The sequence below is a fragment of the Calonectris borealis genome, chromosome 26 (assembly GCF_964195595.1).
Source record: "Calonectris borealis chromosome 26, bCalBor7.hap1.2, whole genome shotgun sequence".
Lineage (NCBI taxonomy): Eukaryota > Metazoa > Chordata > Aves > Procellariiformes > Procellariidae > Calonectris > Calonectris borealis.
In genome coordinates this window covers 1,176,432-1,199,056 of record NC_134337.1, presented here as the reverse complement: position 1 = coordinate 1,199,056, position 22,625 = coordinate 1,176,432, and the positions used below count along the sequence as shown (strand labels likewise).

At 57.0% G+C, this 22,625-nt stretch overlaps 1 protein-coding gene and 1 long non-coding RNA gene across 2 annotated transcripts in view; one reads left to right on the top strand and one right to left on the bottom strand.

Moving 5' to 3' along the window:
• Positions 1 to 616: 616 nt before the first annotated feature.
• LOC142093313 (uncharacterized) lies at positions 617 to 7,092 on the bottom strand. Its single transcript, XR_012677375.1, has 3 exons — positions 7,018 to 7,092; positions 4,708 to 5,107; positions 617 to 3,857 (listed from the first exon to the last, which is right to left on the bottom strand). It is a non-coding gene; the product is annotated as an uncharacterized LOC142093313 (long non-coding RNA).
• ARL8A (ARF like GTPase 8A) overlaps positions 6,435 to 22,625 on the top strand; it is a 21,233-nt gene continuing 5,042 nt past the window's right edge. Inside the window, exons 1-3 of the mRNA XM_075174374.1 lie at positions 6,435 to 6,644; positions 20,217 to 20,297; positions 21,103 to 21,176. Of these exons, the coding sequence (XP_075030475.1) occupies positions 6,522 to 6,644; positions 20,217 to 20,297; positions 21,103 to 21,176 (278 nt within the window). The 5' untranslated portion in view covers positions 6,435 to 6,521. The remainder of the gene's footprint in view (positions 6,645 to 20,216; positions 20,298 to 21,102; positions 21,177 to 22,625) is intronic.

Genomic DNA, 22,625 nt, shown 5'->3' with positions numbered 1-22,625 from the left:
TGCCCTAGTGCCTGTTGTTCAGGCTCTGTGGATCTCTTGGGAGGATAAATGATCGAATAAAAAGAGAATTTTCATCCTTAACTCGGCAGTTCTCCTGTCTTGTCATCAGTCCATCAGTCCAGGAGGGGGGGTCCTCAGGTCTGTGTCCCCTGCGCCAGAATCCCACCCTCACTGCTCCTCTTCTTGCTCTTCTCCTGCCCCTCTCCATTTACTCTCTATAAAAGCAGTAAGTAAGCAAGTGAATCAGCTTTGTCCAAGGATGGACAGTGAGCCAAAGTCATTTTTTTCTCCCTAATCTCACTGGGCATAAGTAGCAGACCCAGGGGCAGACCAGGCATGTCCCACTGTGCAGAAATACTCAATATTACAGAAATTATCGTGTATTGCTGAGCCGTGGTAGTCCGTATTAGTCGTTCTCATGTGTTTGCAGACTCTCCAGATACAGTACTTGCCAGGGAACTTGCTATAGCACAATAAACCCATGTTGAATCATCTGCTCACTGCAAGGAGCAAATCCTTTTGGAGAAATGTCTTAGAGAATGGTTGGAAAAGTGACAGTGAGAGAACCTCTGCTAGCACAGCCCCCTCCCATGGCATCAGGAACAAACCCACTCCCTGACCCCACAGCAGGAAAAAACCCAGATCTGAAGTAACGTCCTTCCACCTACAGCATCTGGATCACCCTGGCAGAGCAATCTCCCTGCACCGGCCGCTGGCTTAACCCTTCCTTGTGCCATTAAGCCTGCCCAGCCGGGCACTGCTGGGGGGATCTTGGTCTCTGCGGGGCTCCTGCGTGATGCCTGGGCTCTAGGAGAGGCCACAGAGCCTCCACAAGGCCCCTGAAGATCAAAGCATGGCTCAGGACTTTGCCTTCTCAGTTAATTTTATGTCACGCTGTTGCCTTTGATGGTGTCTCTGAAGCCACCGATGGAAGTTTTGAGCTCATCTGAGACAGGCTTTATTCACCGGGCCCACGGCATCCTTCTTCCCGAATCTTTCCTCCCACATTGCCATCAGGCAGGGGAACTTGAAGAGCCTGCAATCTGCACCAAGGTACGGTCTTTCCCCGTGGTCCCTGGACAGCAGGACATGCACCATTTTTCTCATGCTTTCAGTTTATTATCAAGAGGAGAGTTGTTAGGGCAGGCTTGCAGTGAGAGCTGCGTTGAGGGTCTCCCACAGCACGCAGGAGCTGCACTGGGACCGGTGGCCAGGCAGGGGGAGTCGTCACCCCCTCTCAGATTCTACATTGGGTGCTGGGAGTTTTGCCAGTTCAGCTGTGTGATGCAGATTATGATTATGAGTTAAGCAGTTTTCCTGTCTCTCATCTCAATTTCTACCAGCTCTATCTGTTCAAAACACTAATCAGGCCATTACCACTGTAGTATCTGAGTATCTCTCCATCCTCCCTGTATTTATTTCCCAAGCACTGCTCGGGGCTATGCTGGGCTATTGCCTGCGTTATTGCAAAACATCATCCCACGGCTCACCCCATGTCAGGGGTGAAGTAGGGTGTTTGATCTGGTCTGGCTGTGTCAGGCTTATACCTATGTCCTGGGAAACTGCTTCACCCTGTCCCTAAAGACCATGGGGTGCCCAGCAGGCAAAGGAAAGGAATCACTCCAAAATCTCACGTCTCCCTGTGCCCTGGGCTGAGATTAAGCCCCTGAGCTTGGCCAGGGGTTTCAGCAGGCCGAGGTTCCTCCTGTTCCTCATTCCCCTCCCTTAAAACCCCAGCATGGACCCAGCTGCCTTTTTCCTCCTCATGGCTTTGCTGGAGATGCAGCCCAGACGACGGGTCAGGGACCTGGTGCTGGGGTCCCTGGGCTGCAGACTCCTCTGAACCATGTCCCTAGCAGGCCAGGTCCTGCCCAGGGTTCAGGTAACGCCCTTTCTCCACATGACTGTAATTTTGGCCTGGGGTTTCCCAGGCTGGTAATCCATTTCCTACACTTGCAACAACTCACCAGGCTGGAGGTTGCCTAGGATGGGAGAAAAAAACATGGTGACCATGTGGTGCACATCACCGCAGTGGCACACTGTGCTGGTTTTGGCTGGGATAGAGGTAAATTTCTTCATAGTAGCTGGTATGGGGCTAAGTTTTGGATTTGTGCTGAAAAGCGTTGATAACACAGGGATGTTTTAGTTATTGCTGAGCAGGGCTTGCACAGAGTCAAGGCCTTTTCTGCTTCCCACCCCACCCCACCAGCGAGTAGGTGGGAAGTGCACAAGAAGCTGGGAGGGGACACAGCTGGGACAGCTGACCCCAACTGACCAAAGGGGTATCCCATACCATATGACGTCATACTCAGCATATAAAGCTGGGGGAAGAAGGAAGGGGGGACACGTTCGGAGTGATGGCGTTTGTCTTCCCAAGTAATCGTTAGGTGTGATGGAGCCCTGCTTTCCTGGAGATGGCTGAACACCTGCCTGCCGATGGGAAGTAGTGAATGTATTCCTTGTTTTGCTTGCATGCGTGGCTTTTGCTTTACTTATTAAACTGTCTTTATCCCAACCCATGAGTTTTCTCACTTTTACTCTTCCAATTCTCTCCCCCATCCCACCGGGGGAGAATAAGCGAGCAGCTGTATGGTGCTTTGTTGCCGGCTGGGGTTAAACCACGACACACACACAGGCATTGCTGGTGGCAAGGAGACCCAAGGTGCTCCAAATTCATTGCAGCTGATGGAGAGTGCCAGTGCATTGCACGACATCCCCATCGAACATAGCACACCACTGCAGGCTGCAGCAGGGCACCGCTCCAGCCAGCTTCTTGGAAGAGCAGGGCTTTCGGGTAGGATGTGCCAAAATCCAGCATTTTGGGTATTCAGTAAGGGCTCTCCACTCAGGTAAGCAATGTAACCACAGACGAGTCTCCAGCAGCATTCTCATGGACTCCAAATAATCAATGACCAAGCCATCACCCAGAAAGGAGAAATTTCAAGGCATGCTTTGATATTTCAAGGGCAGCACTGGGGTCCCAGGAGCTCACGGAGGCCTCGTGAGAGCACTGGCAGCAGGTGGGACCCCACAGAAGATAAGGTTCACCCAGTAGCACCCCACCCAGCACCAGAGGGACGGGTTGACCTGGTGGCTGGGAGCACTGGGGACACTGTGGGGCACAGGAGTGACATCTGTTTGTGCTGGTCTTTGGTAACCCAGTGGTTAAACCGTGAGATGGGGGAACACGGAGAATAAGCCATCCGTTACCCCACATTAACATAGAGCACAGCCTGAGAATTCAGTTTCTTTAAGGAACTTGGTTGAGCAACCACATCAAAACCTTCTGGGAATTTCAAATATGCTCTTGTCTGGAGAGGTCCTGGAGCGGTGCTGGCTCTTGCACAAGACACTCTGCCCAGTCCCACACTCCTGGCATGGAGACCACAGGGTGACACAATGGGGGACAGCGCTGCAGCGGTGCAGCCATGGGGACCAGATCTGGCTCGTGCATCCCTGCATGTGCCACCATGGCTCCACTGCAGGGAGCAGAGCTTGGGACTCCCCGGTTCAAACCAGCTGGAAACAGCCAGATGTCTCCAAACCCGCCAGGGCTGGCGTGAGACCCTTCCCTTGCTGGGGATAAGGGAAATGGGGATGGGCAGAGGGGAGCCAGTACATGAAAAGGGTCTTTTTTTCTCATTTGCTCATGTCTCTCCCAGCGTGGGGATGGACTCACCCAGCTCCTATCTCTGCTATGAGCATCTGTTTGAGCACTGGATGGACAGAGTTTCTCTGGCAGGGACTGCAGTAACACACGTGCTATCAGGAGGCAATCTCTGCTAACAACTTGAATGCCACAGGCGTTTTGGCTGGGAAGCCCCAGACTGGTGTAGGGACATTCCCTGGGCTGAAATCTGTTGAAAAAAAACATCTTCAGGCAGAAATTACACACAAGAATTGGGGGACGATGAATTTTTCACTGGTTTGAAGAGCTACAACGGAGCAATTACAGAAAGCAACAACATTCCTGCTTCCTTAGGCCTCCCTTCGAGAGCACGGGGAACTTTAGCAGGCTGCAGCATTGCTGAAAACAAAATGTTTCTGTCTCCAAAAACAAAGGCAGCTTCGCAGTGACTTACAGCACTTTCCCACCATTAATTGTCACGGGCTGCGAGATAGCCACTGTGAAGCAGATCCAACCACGGCTCAATTTCTCTATTTTCTGTGGATACACGTTTATCTCAGGCAGCCAGGCAGCCCCAGCAGTGAGCTCTCAGCATCCTCGTCTCTTGTGGGAGCATGAGCAACCTACTCTGCACACAGGCTGTCCCCAACAACTGCTGGAATAAAGGTCCTGCCTCTCCACCACGGTGTAAGGGAATTGCAAAGGCCCCCGTGTGTCAGCCCTCGCTTTAGGACTGGCTCAAATCCAGCCTGGATGTAACCGAGTCTTGTTGGCATTGCACAGCCGGCCAGCGTGACCAGCAGCAGATTGCCCTGAGCGCTCCGCATCAATGTGGAAGGGCAAAGCAGGGCGACAGCACAGCCAACACAAGTACCTAGAGTGCAGAGGCAGCTTAGCGTCCCCTTGCAACCCAGCCGAGCTTAGCTGGGTGAAAGTGAGGGGGTTTCGAGGCTGCAGGGCCCAACCTGATCTCTAAAGGCTGATGTCACAGCAGGTTGTATAAACGTCTTATAGAAACATCCCTTGAGAAAGTCATGCCTTTGGATTGTGTCTTGTTCTGCATGTGGAAAATTGCTCACCAGCTCTTGTGACATTGCTCGGCTCCCGGCTCTGCAGAGGTCTTGTCTTGGGAAATGAAAGCACTGGGTTGAAATACGAAAGCAGCCCATTACCTGGGGAAATTGAGGCTCAAGGGCAAAGTGCCACCCTCCAAATCCACAAAACCAGTGATTGTCCCATGACTGAAAAGAAAACAGCAGATGCACAAGGTCCCCTTCGTGCCCATGAGGTCCCCTCGCACCACGGTGCACCTCCCACGGGGCTGGACCTCCAGGTCACCCTCATCTCTCCTGTTAGCGTCCGCTGAGTCTCGGGAGCTGGGGTCCCTGCTGGGACCTCACCCTCGCCACCGCTGGTGTCATGCTGCCGCATCGTCCTTCGGGAGTGTCCAGCACTTCCGCATGGCTGCTTCCACCAGCCCTGAGGAATGGGCACCCATGGCAGAGGAGTGGCCACCCAAGCTGCCTTGGCCACTGGCCAGGCACTTTTTTTCCTGCTGTGGCAGGTGATCTCAGGCAGGTGATAACAGGGGGACCATAGCGTGGGATGGAGCGGGGCCGGAGGGCAGGGGAGCTACCCCACGGGCTGCTGTGGGACCCCGAGGTGTATGGGGGAGCTGGAGGAGACACGTAAGGTTGCAGGATTGGGGGTCTGTCCAGCTGGCATGGTTGGAGGGGGCAGTTGGAGGCTCCGTCCCAGGGTGCAGGATATGTGCCAGCCAGTGCAGGCTGCCAGGTGCAGCGGTCACCGGGTGCAAAAGGGCACAGGGGGTGATGGGGGTGTGGGGGGTGCTGGGTGCAGAAAGCACAGGACTCAGGAAGGTGCAAGGGCTGCTGGGTGCAGGGTGCAGAGGTGCTGGGGGCACAGGGGTGCTGGGCACAGGGATGGTTTGGGTGGGGGGGTTGCAGGGCACAGGGGTCCAGGGGTGCATGGTCGAGGGGTCCAGGGTGCAGTGGTGCTGGGGCTGCAAAACTCCTATGGGTACTGAGGGTGCAGGGGTGCAGGGTGTAGGGGGTGATCAGTGCAGGGGAACTGGCGGTGCTGGGGGTGCAGGGTGTATAGAGGTGCTGGGTGTCAGCATGCAGGGTGGGCGAGTGCAGGGCTGCTGGGTGCAGTGGGTGCTGGGGGCGCAGTATGCATGTATGCCAGGGGTGCAGGGGGTGCTGGGGGTGCAGGGGTGAAGAGTGCAGGGGTGCAGGGTGCTGGTGCTGCTGGATGCAGGGGTGCAGAAGTGCTGGGTGCTGCAGGTGCAAGGTGCAGGGTGTGGGGGTACTGGGGTGCAGGTGTGCAGGGTGCTGGGGGTGCTGGGGGTGCTGGGCGCAGGGTGCTGGGTGTCCGGGGTGCAGGGTGTCAGGCCAGGCCGGGCCGTACCGGAGGTACCGTACCTGGTGCCGGGGGTCCTCCCACCCGGCAGGGGGCGGCAGTGGCGCCGGGCGGCGCGCGGGCCCCACCCGGCGCGCGCGGGGCACGGGGCGGCGCGCGGCGGTGCGGCAGGAGGGCGCGCGGCGCGCGGACAATACCGGGGCGGCGGCGGCGGCTCGGCCCGGCTCGGCCTCGATCGGCTCGGCCCGGCCCCGCTCGGCTCGGCTCGGCTCTGATCCGCCCCGCGCCGGCTGGCCCCGCGCGGCTCGGCCTTGCTCGGCTCCGCTCGGCTCGGCCCCGCCCCGGCCCCGCTCGGCCCTGCTCGGCCCCGCTCGGCCCCGCTCGGCTCGCCTCGGCCCTGCTCGGCCCCGCTCGGCCCCGCCCCGGCTCGGCTCGGCCCCGCTCGGCCCCGGCCCGGCCCTGCTCGGCCCCGCTCGGCTCGGCTCGGCGCGGAGCGGCCCGGCCCGGCACCATGCTGGCGCTCTTCAACAAGCTGCTGGACTGGTTCCGGGCGCTGTTCTGGAAGGAGGAGATGGAGCTGACCCTGGTGGGGCTGCAGTACTCGGGCAAGACCACCTTCGTCAACGTGATCGCGGTGAGCGCCGGCTGCCCCTCCCCCACCCCTCCGGGCAGCGCCCCGGTATGGCCCCAGCGCGGACCCCGGGCCCAGCGGTGCCGCTGCGGGGGGCTCGGCTGTGCACCCACCCCCTGGGTTGCACCCCTGCTCATTGCACCCCCCGTTGCATCCGTATTGCACCCCACCTCGTTGCTCCCAAGCCTTGCACCCCACCATTGCACCCATCGTGCGCGCCCCTCGCCGCACCCCCGTCTTGCACACCCCCGGTTGCTCCCCAGAATTGCTCCGCCCTATCGCACCCCAGCCCGGAAATGCATTTGGGGAGTGGGGGGTGCGGGGTGCAGGCCCGGCAGCACCGGGAGGGCCCGGGCAAACCCCGGTGTTCGCTCACCGCATCCCCGGCGCTGAGCGCGGCGGCTCGGGGGCCGCTGCCGGAGCAGGCCCCGGGCAGGATCCTGGCACCTGCCTGCCCTTCCCGGCCGGGGGTCCGCCGCTGGGGAGCTGCCGGTTTCGGGGCAGCGGCTGGTCCCCGTGGGTGGCTGCTGCTGCCCAGGATTGCGGGTGCCTCGGCCCTGGGAGCCGGGGGAAGCTCCTGCCCTCGTCCCCTTCGCAGCGGGCGCTTTGTCATCGCTGGGCCCTGCTGCCGCTGAGGGACGCGCAGGTGGGGCCTCGTGACGACCCTGCCAGGCTCAGTGCCACGAGGGTTTTTTGCTCGGTGACCGGTGTAGGAGGTTATTTGTCTTGCGACATCCATCCCTTCCTCGGCCAGCATCCCTCAGCGGCAGCGTTCCATGGTGCCAGGGTGCTGCTGCAGCAGCACGAGCTTTGCACCCGAACAGGGCAGCGACACCCGCCCCGGGGACCCTTCGACCCCGGCCTCTCACTGGCTGTACTGCTCATCCTGCACTGCAGGGTCCGTGGATCCCGGCAGTGGAGCAGGAGATGGGAGCTCTGGATCCTGAAGCCCAGGGCGTGGTTTCACCCATGGAGATGCTTGGCGGAGTCTCCCCTCTTGGTTTTTGGGTTATTCTCACCCTCTCCAGATGTGACGCTGCGAGGTGGGAGCCGCTGCTGGGCAGATCCTGAAGGGGCAGGTTTGGGCTGTTGCTCCCAGGGGTTTCATGGAGGGAGGTGGATGCAGATCCTCCGGCTGTCCCGGTTCCCCTGTGGCCCCCCTCGTCTGTGCACGTTGCTTCACTCGGTGCCTCGGCTCCACAGCAAAGCGAGTTATTTCTGCTCGCTCGGGGCGCTGAAAGCTGCTGGGCTGTCAAAGGTGATTTTGCAGCTAATTTGGAGGCTTTGTTGCGCTGCAGCTTTGCTCCCTGGGAGGGTTTCCCTTGGTGCTGGGCGCTGCAGGGACGAAAACGTCCTTCCTGAAGTGCCCAGGGGCAGAGGGAGGACACCCTAAAATGCTTTTCACCCCGGAGACAGCGGTGTTCCTGCTTTCGAGCCATTTTGCTGGCAGTCACCGCTTGGTGCTCAGGTCTCATGCTGGTTCTCCCAGCAGACCCACACCAGCCTTGGGGGACAGGGATCTTCGTGGCTCTGGGACAGTGACGGTGAGCACCAATCCTCTTTGGGGTGACTTCATCCCTGCTGTTTGCATGTTTAATGGTCCTCTTTTGCAGTCCCATGTCAGAGTGGGACACGGCGGTGCCATATGAGGGCTAGTCCTGCTCTGGACCCACCACGCACTGCTAGCCTGTTAATAGCAACACAGGCTACATTAAAAATGGAAAAATAATTTGGTGCGTTTTTAAGTAACCGGATAAGCTTTAAAGAGTGACAGAGCTTTATCCCAAACTTGCTGGGCTGTTTTGCCTGCACGGGGCTGGAAGTTGCTGGGGATGTCCTCATCCTCTTGCAACGACTCTTTTGCCAGCCCGGCTCCCCTTTCCCCACGTGCCTTCTCCTCTCCCAGCCGTGTCTGCAGCAGATGGGGCTCAGCATGAGCTTCGGTGGGGTTCCTGCTTCTGCAGCTAAACGCTTCATACTTGGCCATTTTGCTGTGTGTAAGACCCCGCCTGCAAGACCCGTGCAGCAAGACTTAGCCAGTATTGCTGGTGTAGGGAAAAGGGACATCCAGAAATTACAGCAGCTCTCGAGGGAAGCTCTCTGTGTGTGGGCTGAAGCTGGCTTCATGGTCTGCTCGTGCATCAGGAGGTGGTACCTCTGTGGTGGGGTATTTAACACCCTTGCAGGGCAGTCAGGCTCAGTCTCTGCTGCAGTTTTGCCTCTGTCTGTGAAGTTATTTGGAAAGTTCAGATTTTGTGGCAGATGCACACAGAAAAGAGGCACTGATCTTCAAGAAAACGTCGTAAGGACTTGTCAGGGACAGCTAAAAACCACAGAAAATCCTCACTCAACAGGAACTGCACGAGAAGCGTTTGAGCCGTCTGTCTTTAAGGTGACATAATGGGAGCTTTAGAAGGGGAAATAGCTGTGATTTGGGCTTTGGGGAGGGCAAAAACCTGAACTGAAAAGTATTGGATTTCAGCATTGTTGGAGGGATCTCCCAAGAAATCTCCGTGGCTGCGGGTGATCCTCCCCCAGCCCACAGAGCAATGCGGGCGCTGGGGCTGGAGCTGCTCTGGGGGGCTTGGTGCCGTCCTTGTGTTCCAGGATTTTTAGCTGCACCTGGCTGAAAAATGGAATCCGGTTGCCTGGAAGATTGGTGGTTTCCTACAGCAGCCCAGAGCTGTGGCTGTGCCAGGGATGGATGGGAGGGATGGGATGGATGGGAGGGATGGGAGGGATGACTCCTCCTGGGTCACCTGCCTGGGCTTTTTATTTTTCAGGGCTCATTTTTTTTTCCCTGGCTGTCAGGAGCTGAAGCTTGAAGTCCTGTGTGCAAGGAGGGGTGAAAGGCTGTAAAACGCATCTGGTCTTGGTTTTAAGCTGAAGCTGATGGGCTTTTAGCTGCCTTTTCCCCAGTCAGGAGGTGACGAGGGTGAGACTTGAGGGCGTCAGGAGCCCCTCAATGAGTGCTGGGCCTCAAACCCGTCAGTGCAGGACGTGTTTAGAAAAAGAGGGTGTTTTGCTGCTTTTGTTTCAACATCACACATCTTCCACCTGCGCTAGAGAGCCTTCCAAGGGAGCGGAGCTGCAAAGACTGGGTGCCAGGGTGTCGGACCTGCGTGGTGGGGGGGCCTGGGGCAGCCCGCGCTTGAGCCCTGCTCAGAAAGTGATTCCAATCAATGCTGCAAGAGGAAACCACGTCAGCGTCAGGTAGGATGATGGATGCCGTGGCAGCTGGCCAGGCGTCCGACCACGCTGCCAGTGGAAGTGCATCCCGACAGCGGCTAAAGGACCGCAGAGCTCAGTGCTTGCTTCCACTCGTCCCTGGGGAGCCACGGTCCCCCTCCGCTGGCCGGCTGACCCATCCCTACAGGATGCACTTGGGTGCCTGAACCTGGGAGGGGAGTCGGCATCATCAGGTCCTGCAAGGTCTCCAAGGATTGCTGGGGAGGTAGAGAAGAGAGGTGCTGGTGGAGATGCTGAGAGAGAAGCAAGGAGATCTTGTTCTGATGCATTTTCACCAGTCTACCTGGCAGACTGCCTGGCACGCTGCCTCTCCCAGTAACTCTGGACCCCCCTTGCGTGGGGTCTGGCAGGGCCAGGATGGGGTGAGAGGGGAACGTGGGCCCTTGTGCTGGGTGATCATTCTGCCTCCAGATGCAGAGTCTGGGCCCTCGACAGCTGCTTCTGTTGCACCTGAGATACATAACACAAAAGGCGGTAGGTTTTTGGGGGGCGTTTCTCCATGTTTCTGGAAGAGGAGAAGGAGCTGGCTGGGGTACGGTCTTGTCTTGCTGCCGCAAGCTCTGTCAGCATGAGCCAAGAAAAAATGGACAGTGTTTTTTTCCAGGATCATAGAATCATAGAGGGGTTTGGATTGGAAGGAGCCTTCAAAGGTCATCTAGTCCAACCCCCCTGCCATGGGCAGGGACATCTTCAACTAGATCAGGTTGCTCAGAGCCCCGTCCAACCTGACCTTGAATGTTTCCAGGGATGGGGCATCTACGACCTCTCTGGGCAACCTGTTCCAGTGTCTCACCACCCTCATCGTAAAAAATGTCTTCCTTATATCTAGTCTGAATCTACCCTCTTTTAGTTTAAAACCATTACCCCTTGTCCTATTGCTACAGGCCCCACTAGAAAGTCTGTCCCCGTCTTTCTTATAAGTTCCTTTTAAGTATTGAAAGGCTGCAGTAAGGTCTCACCGGAGCCTTCTCTTCTCCAGGTTAAACAGCCCTCCTTCATAGGAGAGGTGTTCCATCCCCCGGATCATTTTTGTGGCCTTCTCTGGACCCCTCTGAACAGGTCCATGTCTTTGCTGTGCAGGGGGCTGCAGAGCTGGACTCAGTACTGCAGGGGGGGTCTCACCAGAGCAGAGGGGTGGAATCACCTCCCTTGATCTGCTGGCCATGCTTCTTTTGATGCAGCCCAGGATACAGTTGGTCTTCTGGGCTGCGAGCGCACATTGCCGGCTCATGTCCAGCTTTTCCTCCCCCAGTACCCCCAAGTCCTTCTCGGCAGGGCTGCTCTCAATCCCTTCATCCCCCAGCCTGTGTTGATACCAGGGGTTGCCCCGACCCAGGTGCAGGCCCCTGCACTTGGCCTTGTTGAACCTCATGAGGTTCACACGGGCCCACTTCTCCAGCCTGTCCAGGTGCCTCTGGCATCCCATCCCTCAAGCATGTCAGCCGCACCACTCTGCTTGGTATCATCTGCAAACTTGCTGAGGGTGCACTCGATCCCACTGTCTATGTCATTGATGAAGATATTAAACAGTACTGGTCCCAATACAGACACTAATCCCAGTAAGGACACTGGTCCCAATACGGACAAGTGATGCCTGAGTGTGAGTCGCGTTGTCCAGAGCAGAAACGTAAGCAGGTCTGAAGGATGACCGGGGTCATCCAGGCGGGCAGTGGCACCATCTCCCTCCCGCTTGGCAAGAAACCCCAAACAAACCCATCTGCGTGCCCTGAAGAGCAGCGCGTTGCAGAGCCATGAGCTGGCCCCCTTGGGTGCTCCAGGATCCGGCCTGCGGCTGGGTGTGCGCACCAGGTGTGGATGTACTGAGCCCGGCATCCTCGGCACCAGCCCCTGGCTTGCTGCGGTGCTGTTCAGTCCAGAGATGCTCCGCGCAGCCCACGTGGGTAAAGCCACTTGGCCTGCTCCAAGTGTCGTCCCTGTGTATGGGGGGCAGCAGGATCTTGCCTGCACTCTGGGTTTTGCCCGAAGAGCCGTTGTGCGTTACTGCCCAGCCCAGGATGAGGGTTTGCAGGACTCTGGGGCTCTGGGGATGCCGGGAGAGGGACCGAGCCTGGTGGGATACTCTGTGCCATGCTCAAGCTGCCTTAAAAAAAAAAACACCACCATTGTGGCATGTCTCTGAACCATTCCTGCCCTGGCTCGGAGGCATGGTGGGGAACCCAAAGTACAGCAGGGGAGAAGCACCTTGGCATTGCACAAGACTTCTGGGACATTTATGGGAACAAACATGGGAAAACAGAGGGATAAGGGAATAAAAAGTGTCCATTGTGTGTCAACAGGCTGCTGGTCAGTATGTTTGTCTGGCCGTGCCCTGTGCTCAACCAACGCAGTCTGTCCGGTCTTATCAAACTACATTTCTAACTCTTTCCCTTGGCAAGGGCCTCTATCTTCTGCGTGCATGTGTGTGTTTGGAGGGTCTGAGCACCAGGAACTGGTCTCCAAACCAGGGGTCAGAGGCCAGTTGTCCCTGGTGCAGGGGACACCCATGCTTACGGCTCGCTGGAGTGTCCTTGCCGGGGCTGTTGCTGGCATGGCTGAGAAGAGCAACTGTCCCATCCTAGGGCTGATGCGCGCCGGCATCACGCTGCACCCAGGTGATGGGTTTTGGGACTGCCGTGCCCCCAGCCAGGCTTTCCTGGGCACAGGCGTGTGCAGGTGCTGGAGTTGAGCTGGGCGTGGAAGCATCTGCCCAGCCATGCGTGTCCCGCGGTGTGGGTGCTCTCTGCCGGGCAGGAGCACTGGCGCATCCTGAAAAACCCAAGCATAGTCCTTGAATCCCCCTTCAGCATAACCCGAGGTCCAGACGTAGCAAACACCTGCTAATTAAGGAGTGTTGTAATATTTTTTTTTTTAATTAAAGAGCACAAAGTTAAAAGGCAGCCCCAGCAAGAACGTAAACATCAGTAAGACTGCAAAGTTAAAGGGTAGCATGAGCCTTGGGCAGCCTGGATTGGAGATCCCTGGTCTTTCAAAGCAAGGCAGTCTTGGAGATTGATATAGCTTTGAAGAACCAAGGACTACCAGGCTATGGTGAGCTCAGCAGGGGCTTTATTTCTCTGTCTGGTCCTTATAGTAACTGCTGGTCTCTGCTCTGGTGCCCCTTGCCTGAGAGGTCCCGTATGGATGTATCACCACTTCGTTAACTCTTCAGTGATCAGCCTTTACCCCTGCAGTGAAAGCCAGGTGCTACTTGAGAAGATGTGGTGGGACTCCGTGTCCTCATGTGCTTAGCAGAGGTCTGAGGGAGGAGCCGGTACCCGAGGGCCTGGTGGGAATGGGCAGAGTCAGGCCAGGTACGAGCTCAAAACTTGGCATCTGTGCCTGATGGATCTGGTGGTGGGTGCTCGCTGCCTTAGTGGGATGAACAACACATCCACTGGAAGCCGATGGCTGTGCAGGCTCAGAGCCATGGACGGATGGCCAAGGAGCAACCTCCTGTATTTTCTCTGGGCAAAAGTCCACCAGCTACAGCCTCATGAGAGGTTTGTCCTTGTCCCCAGCTTTCTCCTCTGTTTCCACAGCCTGCACCCACTGCTTGCTTCTCCATTTTTCTTGTTCTGTTTTTTTTTTCAATGGAAAAAACAAACGCAGACCTCATTTCCTCTAAAAGTGGAGAATGTATCAACATTGGTCTAGCTCTGGGCTTCATTATGCGTGCTTTTTAATTATTGCCATTATGCAGATTTTCTCTCCTGGTTAACTCTACTTCTCAGGAGCAGCAGCTTCAGCAGGTGGAAGAGTTGGTTTCTATGGGCACAGCTTAAATACTTACTTTGGTCTCATCTTTACAGTCTTGGGGCTGTAAGGGTTTCACTTAAATTCAGTTTTACCGATGGCTGCCAGCTCTGCCCGCCGTGGCCATGGTGTTCCCCAGCCATAACACACACACACAGATCGCTCAGTTGACCCTCAGACCCCACAGTTGTTCTGGCAGTTGTCTGGACCTCCTGGTCCCTCCAGCAGCCACCTTCTCCCATGGTGTCGTCCCTCAGGACATCCGTGGCCACTCCACCTGCTCAGCAGTGGCTGCACGCTCACCTGCACTCCCTCCAGTTGCTGCAGCAAGGACAAGTGGCTTCTGAACCCTGGTTTGGAGAGCAGTTGCTGCTCCAAAAACACACATGCACACAGAAGATGGAGGCCCTTATCGCTTATCCAGGGAAAGAGAAATGCAGTTTGATAAGAAGACAGGACAGGCTGTGCTGGTTGAGCACAAGGTATGGCCAGACAAACGTACTGACCAGCAACCTATTGACCCTTTTTATCCCCTTATCCCTCTTGTTTTACCATGTTTGTTCCCATAGACATCCCAGAAGAAGTCTTGTCCAATGCCAAGGTGCTTCTCCCCTGCCGTACTTTGGGTTCCCCACTTGCCGTTGTGTCCGTGGGTAGAGGAACCTGCTCTGGCTCTCCTGCCCTGGAAGTAGCGGGACCAGCGGTTTTTCGGGTTCGTCCACCTGTTCTTGCCTATCTGTGCTCCTTTGTGTGTGTGCAGGTGAGTTTTTTATGATAGAACTTAATAATTACCTCTTCCAGGCTCATCTAGGAGATTCCCTGCAGCTTCTTCTTGATTAAACCCAGCTCAGGAAGGAGAGCACTAGTCTTTGTCTTCACAAGGTGCCACATGTGTCCTGGCCAGGCTGCGGACCTGCGGCACAGCTACCAGTAGTGCTGTGGGACCACAAGTGTCCTGCAAGGTGCAAGCACCCCCAGCCCTGCTGCTGGCTGCCCCTGCCTTGGCTGGGGCGTCATGGCTGGTTTGGGATGCTGTGCTTGGGGGAAGAAGGGATGGGAAGGGAGAAGATCCAGCTGAGAGCAGGGCAATGGCTGGAGGTCTCTAAGAAGCCAGAGCAATGATTGAAGAGGGGACAACCTGAGCATTGTAGTTCAATAGAAGACCAAGGGAGATCGAGCCACCTCAGAAACAAGAGTTGGGCCAAGCTGCTCCAGCGCTGAGTTTGTATGAGGAGGAGGGAAGGAGATGGATGCTGGCAGTGACAGAGTAGGGGCATGGAGACGTTACGGATGGATTTAAACTCCATGTCTTCAGGGTTCCATTGCTGGGGCCATCGATCAGGCTGGGTAGCCAGAACCAAGGGTGCAGGTACCATGTAGCCAGCTCATGTGGGTCCATCGTGTTTGGAGATGTGCACTGAAGAGCAGAGAGGCCACTTCTGTTTCCTTCAAGAGGGTGATGCTAAGGCAATGCTTAGCAGCTGCTAAGCTGCGACCTTCGCCTTGTCCCAAAGGATCTGAAGTCCTCCGAAGGCGTTGCCTGCTGCCCCGGCGTTGCAGGGTTGGCTTGGGATGTGCGGTGCAGAATGGCTCTGCTTTAGTCCTGTCCCACATCGTTCTCCGAGCTCGCAGGAGGGCACCTTCTCGGTGCCTTCCTTGGATCCAGAGGCTTTTGCTTTTCTCCAGAGTTTCTGTTATGGACTCTGTGCTGCCACCAAGTAGTGCTGATGCTGTTGGGGGCTGTGCACGTCCAGCACCGCAAAGCCTGGGCCAGCAGCAGTCACTCTAGAGCCACCATCTCTGTTCCTCTGTCAGATGCTGCCTCATTACGGACACATCCTGAACGAGAGCAACCACTAATAAATTTGTAGGCAGTTGATGGAGGTGAGAGCAAACATTGCTGAAGCTCTTGTACAGAGACGCCTTCTCCACCTTGGAGTTGAGGGTTGCGCTGCGTGTCCCTGGGGAGCTCCTGGGAGCATCTCATATGTGTCTGTGCATCTCTGCCTCAAACAGAGTGTTGGGTCAGTGCAGCCTCAGAGTCACTGTCCAGGGTGTTTCAGGCTGTGGTGCAGTGCTGAAGAAGCAAAAGAAGCCTAAGGATTTTCCCTTTCATCTGAGAAACCTCATTTTTATGAAAGAAGCTGAGCTTCAGTGATACCATGCTCAAAAAAAAAAAAGCCATTAGCTGCATTGTAGGGAGTGGGATGAATCTGTCCTGGAGAGCATCGTCTTGCCTTGCTCTTGTGGAATTACTGGCAGTGTCGGTCATGCCAGCATCACCCACGCTCCAGGGTCAGCTGGCGTATGGCCTGGCTGCCATCTGCAGGCTTGTCCCTGGATCCCATTTTTGCTCTCGAGATACTGAGTGCCCTGGAGATAGGGCCCGTGGGGTCAGGGAGGGCAGCACAGCCTGTTTCAGCTGCGGTAGCATCGGCAGGAGCGCGGCCAGGAGGGGCCTGTGGGTTTTCCACCACGCTGAAAGCCTGCAATGTTGAATTTCCAAGCTGAGGGGTGCAGCAGAGCCAGACCACGTATGTTAATTGCAGGTGTTGCTGGTGAAACCATCTGCTTTGGGGTGGAGGGAGACTGGGGTGACCATCCCTGTCCCGCAGCACCGTGCTTGCGCAGCTCAGGCTGCTGGCCTGCCTGCGGCAGTGGGGTCTGGCCAACATGGGTCCCTTCAGTGCGATCCCTCTGCACAGAGGTTTTGAAACCAAAGCATGCTGAGAATTTGGGGCAGAAGTCGGGATTTTCTCATTATTGAACCTGTGTGGCTCTTCCTCCTTGCTGCCAGCCCTGGCGTAGCTCCATCCTGCCTGGCTCTACGTGGAGCCCCCCTTCCCAGGTCTCTGGCTTCCCTGGGGGGGCTGTGTTGCGCGCAGGGACAGCCTGTCCCCTCCGCTGCCTTCTGCAGGGGGACACGGGGCTCCATGGATCTGTGCCGTAGGTGACCTGCGATGCTTAGAGCCCCAAAGGGCTGTAAGACCTGCTGTCAAAGGGAAATGATGTAAAAGCTTGGCTTGAATTTGGCTTTTTCCCATCCGAGTGGGGTGCTCAGAGTCAAGTGTCCATCTGTGGGGCTGTCATGGCTCGGCTTGGTGATGCGAGGCGTGCTGGGGGCCGGAGCGAGCCCGTGCGGCGGGGCTGGTCTTTTTTAACTGTTTCGGAGAAGAGGTCCTGGAAGAGCAGTGGCTTTGCAAGTGAAGCTCCTGGCTGCCAGGCGCTCCCGGCCTGCGCTGTGCGCGAAGCTAGTCAGGGAGATTGCAGGTAAGAATTAAACACCCTGCATTTCTCTCCAGGTTGGAGCTTGGACAGAGTTCGGCAGGGACTCAGCGCTGTGCCGCACGGCGGGAGATGCCTGCAGGAGTGTGAGGCTGGGTGGTTTTGGGGATGGTCCGGGAACTGGTGGGAGCCATCCAACCAAGGGTGCTTTGGGCATCTGCCTCTGCCCCACGGAGGACCATGTTCTGGTGGAGACATGACTTCAGATGACCAGGGGGCTTTCACCGGGTTTCAGCGCTGCCATCTCCGGTCCCAGGGCAATGGCCTGTTTGTGAGCACCTGGGGATATGGGGCTGCAAAACAGCCAGCAGCCATTTATTGAGAGCAGATCGCATCAAAGTGGTGTCATCCTGTGCTAGGACAGGGTGACAGCCGCCTGACCATGGCAAGGAGCAGGGCCTGGCCACCTTGGCTCTGCACGCTGCTTGCCAGAGCTGGTGGATGCAGCGTGGAGGCTGAGGTTGTTTCTGTGCGTATGCCAGCGACCTGAGGTCCCGCGTGCTGGCCGAGCAGGGGACGATGGCTGAAATGGCAGGTGACGTGATGTCCAGGTGCATGTGGCAGAGGATGGGGCTCGGAGTGAGTTGGGGGCACTGCTCGCCCCCGCAAAAGCTGGATCCTGGCCGCCTCTCCCAGTAACCCAACTGGAAAGTGGTGGGGCTGGGCAGAAAGGTCATTTGTCTTCCAGCCAGGGCACCGAGGCAGGGTGGTTTGGCCAGGATGCTGAGGGGACCCTGGCAAAACCAGTGATGAACGAGAGCCTGCAAAGACCTGATCCACCCGTTGTAGTGACAAAATCCATCTTGCCTGCAAGGGTTTTTGTGCCTCCCAGAGGAATCCCATTCCCAAGCGATCGGTGTGGCTGGGCATGATCTCCCACAGCAGAGATGCTGTGTTCATTGCATAACGAAAATTTGGGGGGAAGATGTGTCTTGCTTTTGCATGCCTGCAGCTTGGGCTGGTCTCCACTCTCCCTGGCAGTGGAGCTGTGGAGGGCTGGACCCTCCAGGTAGTTGAAGATGGAAGAGGGAATATCATGTTTCCACCGTTCAAAGTTGCTTTCAGAGAGCAGCTGGTGCAGAAGGAGCTGAGCGTGTTCCAGCGCATTGAAGATGCCGCCGCAGGTGCCAGGACATCGGGGACCACAGGCAAGCCATCCTGGACCACAATGTGTCGGCCTTTTTTGGACAGCACTGGTGGTTTTGTGTTGGCCCCTGGAGGGGGCAGCCTGGAGGCGGGTGCCGTGGTGGGGGAAGGATTTGGGGCAGGGAGCAAGGCCGTGCTGTGCTCACGGAGATGTGCTCACTCCCATCTCTCACGGGGGAAAGCAGATGTGACTCCTGGCTCCTGCAGCCCATCCCTTCGTGGAGGAAGAGCTACCATCACATGTGAACTATGTCTCAGGTGGCTTTTGCACCTGAGTTCCTGTGATGTGGTCCGGGATCCCCGACGGAGGTGCCTGCAGCTTCCGAAAGCTCTTCAGCAATTGCTCTCCATGTGTTCCGATCAAAGCCTGATAATTCCTTAAAAACATAAAGCCAAGTTGTGTGTTGAACCTCAGTCCACAGGAGACATCCCCTGTGTCGGTCAGTGGTAGAGTGATTTCTGCCTGCTTCCCCTCCTGTCCCCCCGTGCCCTTCCTCGGCAGTCCCCGGTGTGGTTTCTGGGTGCACCGTGGCTTGGAGACCCCTTGGCTGCCGGGCTTTGCTGATGAGCGCAAAAGGGAAATGAAAAAGGGAAGCGGCGTGTATTGCAGAACCGTTGGAAGAGGTCAGGAAAACCCTGGGGACTCGCTGACGTGGTGGATCTGGAGGAGCCGTTGGCTCAACCAGGCACAAAATTCTGCTTATCAGTAAGCGGCATAAATTGCCTTCCCTTTTTGAGGTTTGTGTTAACTGAAAGGAAACCCAGAAAAGTCCTAGAGAAACTGAGAATTTAAGTCAGGAAAGAGCTGCTGGGATGAGTTTGGCCATGGTTGGTGGTTCCTGCAGGTTTCTGGCACTGATGGCCAAAAGCCCCAGCACCGTGTTATCCTGGTTATCAAACCCTCCTCCCCATTGGCTTCCCTAGCATCCCGCAGCAGGGCCTTCCACAAGGGTGCATTTAAAAAGCAAAGAAGATAAACTTGTTTTAAGTCCCAGTGAGGCTGCTTGCCAGGTGGGAGGCTGCAAGAGGCAGAGGGTGAAGGGCTGTGGCAGCTCCTACCTCCTGCCCCAGGGATGCTGCTGGGGCTGCCTGGAGCATCCCTCTGTGCTGCTCAGCCCGGGACCGTCTCAGCTTTGGGATTTGAGCAGCAAACTGGAAGGTGGGGTGCACTTTAACAGACCAGTACCGTCCTGTCCCTCTGGTGCGGTGCTGGGCACGTGGACTGGTGAGCCGGCATCTTTCCACAGCAGCAGAGGGACTGTTCCTGCTCACCGCTCCAACCCGACTAACCTAGTTTCGCAGCGGCACTGGGATGCTGCAAATCTGCGGTGATTTCATGCTTCTGCCTGACGCGGCTCGGAGCTGCGCTGCTGGAGGACATGCGGTGGCAGCTCCTGGGGAGGGGGAGAGGGGACCCTTTGCATCGCCCACGTCACCCAGCACGAGCACCCGGCTCTCATGCACGGGTGCAGGCGCTGGAGGACCCGTGCAGGCAGGCTGCAGGCAGGCGGCAGGCCTGCGGGAAAGCAGAAGTCTGGTTTGGGCTGGGCCATAAATGATCTGAAGCAGGAAATGTCCCAGAGCCCCCAGGACCCGCAGCCAAAAAGGAGCCGATGCAGGAGGTGGCTCCCCTGGGCAAGAAGCCGGGCCGCCTGCCTGCACCACGGTTCCTTGCGAGGCTGCCAGCGGGTTTTGCGGGAGAGGTTTGGGCCCGGCACGGCTGACCTGAGGTCACTGCAGCGGGCGAAAGTCTCTGCCTCCTCCCATGAAGGACTTGGGAATGCCACCTGGAAAGGGCTGGGTTGGGTGAGCCTCCGCCACCCCACTGAGACGGCAGCATGTCTGGGGCTGGGGGCAGCAGCTCGCTGAGGTGCTGGGGGCTTCACTGGGGCACCCAGGGCGCCCTGCGCCACATGCAGCAGCAGCAGCAGCAGCAGCAGCAGCAGCAGCAGCGTTTCCCTCCTGCAGGCATTTTATCTCCTTGAGTCGAATTTTGCTCCTGGTGGGACGAGGAGGAGGGTCGTGCTGTACCCGCCGCATGTCGGGTTATTTCTAGGCAGGCTGTCAGCCTCGCTGCCCTGCTTGGGGCAGGCTGGCGGGGTTTCCGTGCCTCCTAACGCTGTTTCACCTTCTTCCTTGCAGTCGGGACAGTTCAACGAAGACATGATCCCAACGGTGGGCTTTAACATGAGGAAGATCACCAAGGGGAACGTTACCATAAAGGTAAGGTGCAGATGTCATCGCCAGTGTGGGTCCTCGGGATGAAAGGTGGGATGAAGGGAGACTGGTGGGACTTCTACTGGAGGCTGAAAGATGCCAGTGGCCCCAGCTGCAGTTGGGAACATCTGCCCTGTTAGGTTTCTGCAGGTACCCATCAGAGGAGGTGATGGGAAGGGATGTAGGAGATCCAGACGTCTGCAGTAAGAGTCAGTCTGGGCTGCAAAGCTGGAGGTTTTCTTATACCTCTGGCTTGCTTGGTGGGGGGCTCGTGGATGTGGTCGCCTTGCTGAGGGTGGGAATGCTGGGAAAAACAGGTCGTGGTTTGCAGTGGTGGTCTCTGCCTCGAGAGCTAAGGGAGAGGAGGTTTCTACCCCTTCTGGATCTTTCAAGGGCCCTGGGTTGGACTGGGAAATAGTGAGACAGGCTTGAAAAGCTGATTGGGGATCTCTGCCTGCTGCAGAAACATTTCTGAGAGCATGCTGAGTGTTTTGAAATGGCAAATGCATCAGTGAAAGGCCAGGAGGGGTGGTGGGCATGGGGAGGAGCCCCCCAGCTTGGGCTAGGTGGTCCCTCCGTGCCAGCAGAGCACATCGCAGGAGGTGTTCAACACCCTACAGCTGCCCATCCTGAGATGTTTCCTTTCTTTATTGAGTTGGGAGCCTCCTCATTAGGTTTGAGATGAAGAGGAGGGGATGGGGGTGGGTTTGCTGGGTGCTCTGGCTGGGTGGCCGCATGGGGAAGGGTCATGGGTAGGACAGTGGGATGACGGGCAGGATGGTGGGGTAATGCCATCTTCTCCCTGTCACAGCTCTGGGACATCGGTGGCCAGCCGCGGTTTCGCAGCATGTGGGAGCGGTACTGCCGTGGAGTGAGTGCCATCGTGTGAGTATCCCTGGGAGCCGAGAGCCCCGTCACCCACGCACCGATGCTGAGCCCCGCCAGCGGGTGGGGGCATGGTCCCATTGCCGCACCCAAGGGTGCTGGGCAGGGCTGAGCTGGGGGAGCTGCAGTGCCTTCGCTGCTGGAGCCGGACGCCCATGTTGGGAGTCGAGGTGCTTCCCCCTGGGACTGGTGCCCCCACGGGTTTTGAGCCCAGGGCAGCCAGGTCCCCGCCAGCCGTGGCAGACCCTTCCCTTCCAGCATCACTCGGCCCGGCTCTGTTCCTCGGATCTTGCCCTTCCCGGCTCCCATGCTTCCCCTGCGCTGCCTGTTCATTGCAGGGGCTGAGCAAAGGCCATCTGTGTGGCTCAGCCCTTTCCGAGACACTGGTTTTAAGGGCGGTCGCCAGCAGCGTGTTTCCAGGTCATGGTGTTCATGTGCTGCCGGATGAATCTCGTGCTGAGAGAAGGAGTCTCCCTGCAACGCCCGCTGCCGGCTGTCAGCAAGAGTATCCCTGCACATGCCCTGCTTGCAAACGTTGCAGTAAGCACAGTCCCACGGAGTGCAGGCTGGGGATGAGCCTGGCAAGATGCTCATGGGAAGCAGGCTGCCTGCTCCTGAGGACAAGAATTCACCCTAGAAGACCACATCGGTGTTGCTTAAACCCAATTAGAAAATCAGATTTATGTGATCTTCACCAATTGACAATGGCCTGAGATCTTGGAGGGCTGGGTTTCTGTACTGCCCTTCCCAACTGTAAGTCTGGCAGGTGACGAGGAGTGAGGGGCTGCTTGTCCTGCTTGTTGGGACGGCAGTGTCTGGTCCTGCCCTTGCTGATTGTCACCATGTCGGGACATGGCCTTGACACTTTTTATTACAGTGAGTTTTGCTGGAAATGTCAAAATCCCGTTTTTTTTCACTCCTTTTACTGCCTCCTTCCATAATTTCATAATTTTTCCGTAGTGGCCCGTGTGGCTGAGAGGAAACGAAAGGACCTGTGGCCGTCAGGTCATGCTCCAGTCTGCCTTCCTCGCCTTGCGCTGGTCGTGTCCCTTTTCTCTTGCCTTCAGCCCTCCAGCCCCATCCGGCATGCCGAAAGCTTGTGGCAGTGCCTGGGTGGTGGGTTTCCCTCTCCCTCTCCGTACAGCCATACACATTTTCCTGTGTTCAGCGCATCAGTAGCTAAAGGCTCTTTTCCTATTTTTAATAAACCCCACAAGGCCTGATGAAGCGTGACGGTGTTTCTCACTTCTCTCCCAGCTTCTTGATCTTTAAAACAAAGGCTGCTTTGATCAGTTACTCTCCCCAGTTTTGGCTTCACTTATGTCGTTTGCAGGACGGGTGATCCCCGTAAGAGCTAAATCCTTCCCTAAACCTCCCCTGTCTGCTCAGAGCAAGCATTGCTGACTGCTGGCTTTGCGTGCCCTTTGCTCTGTGCCCCATGCCCAAGAT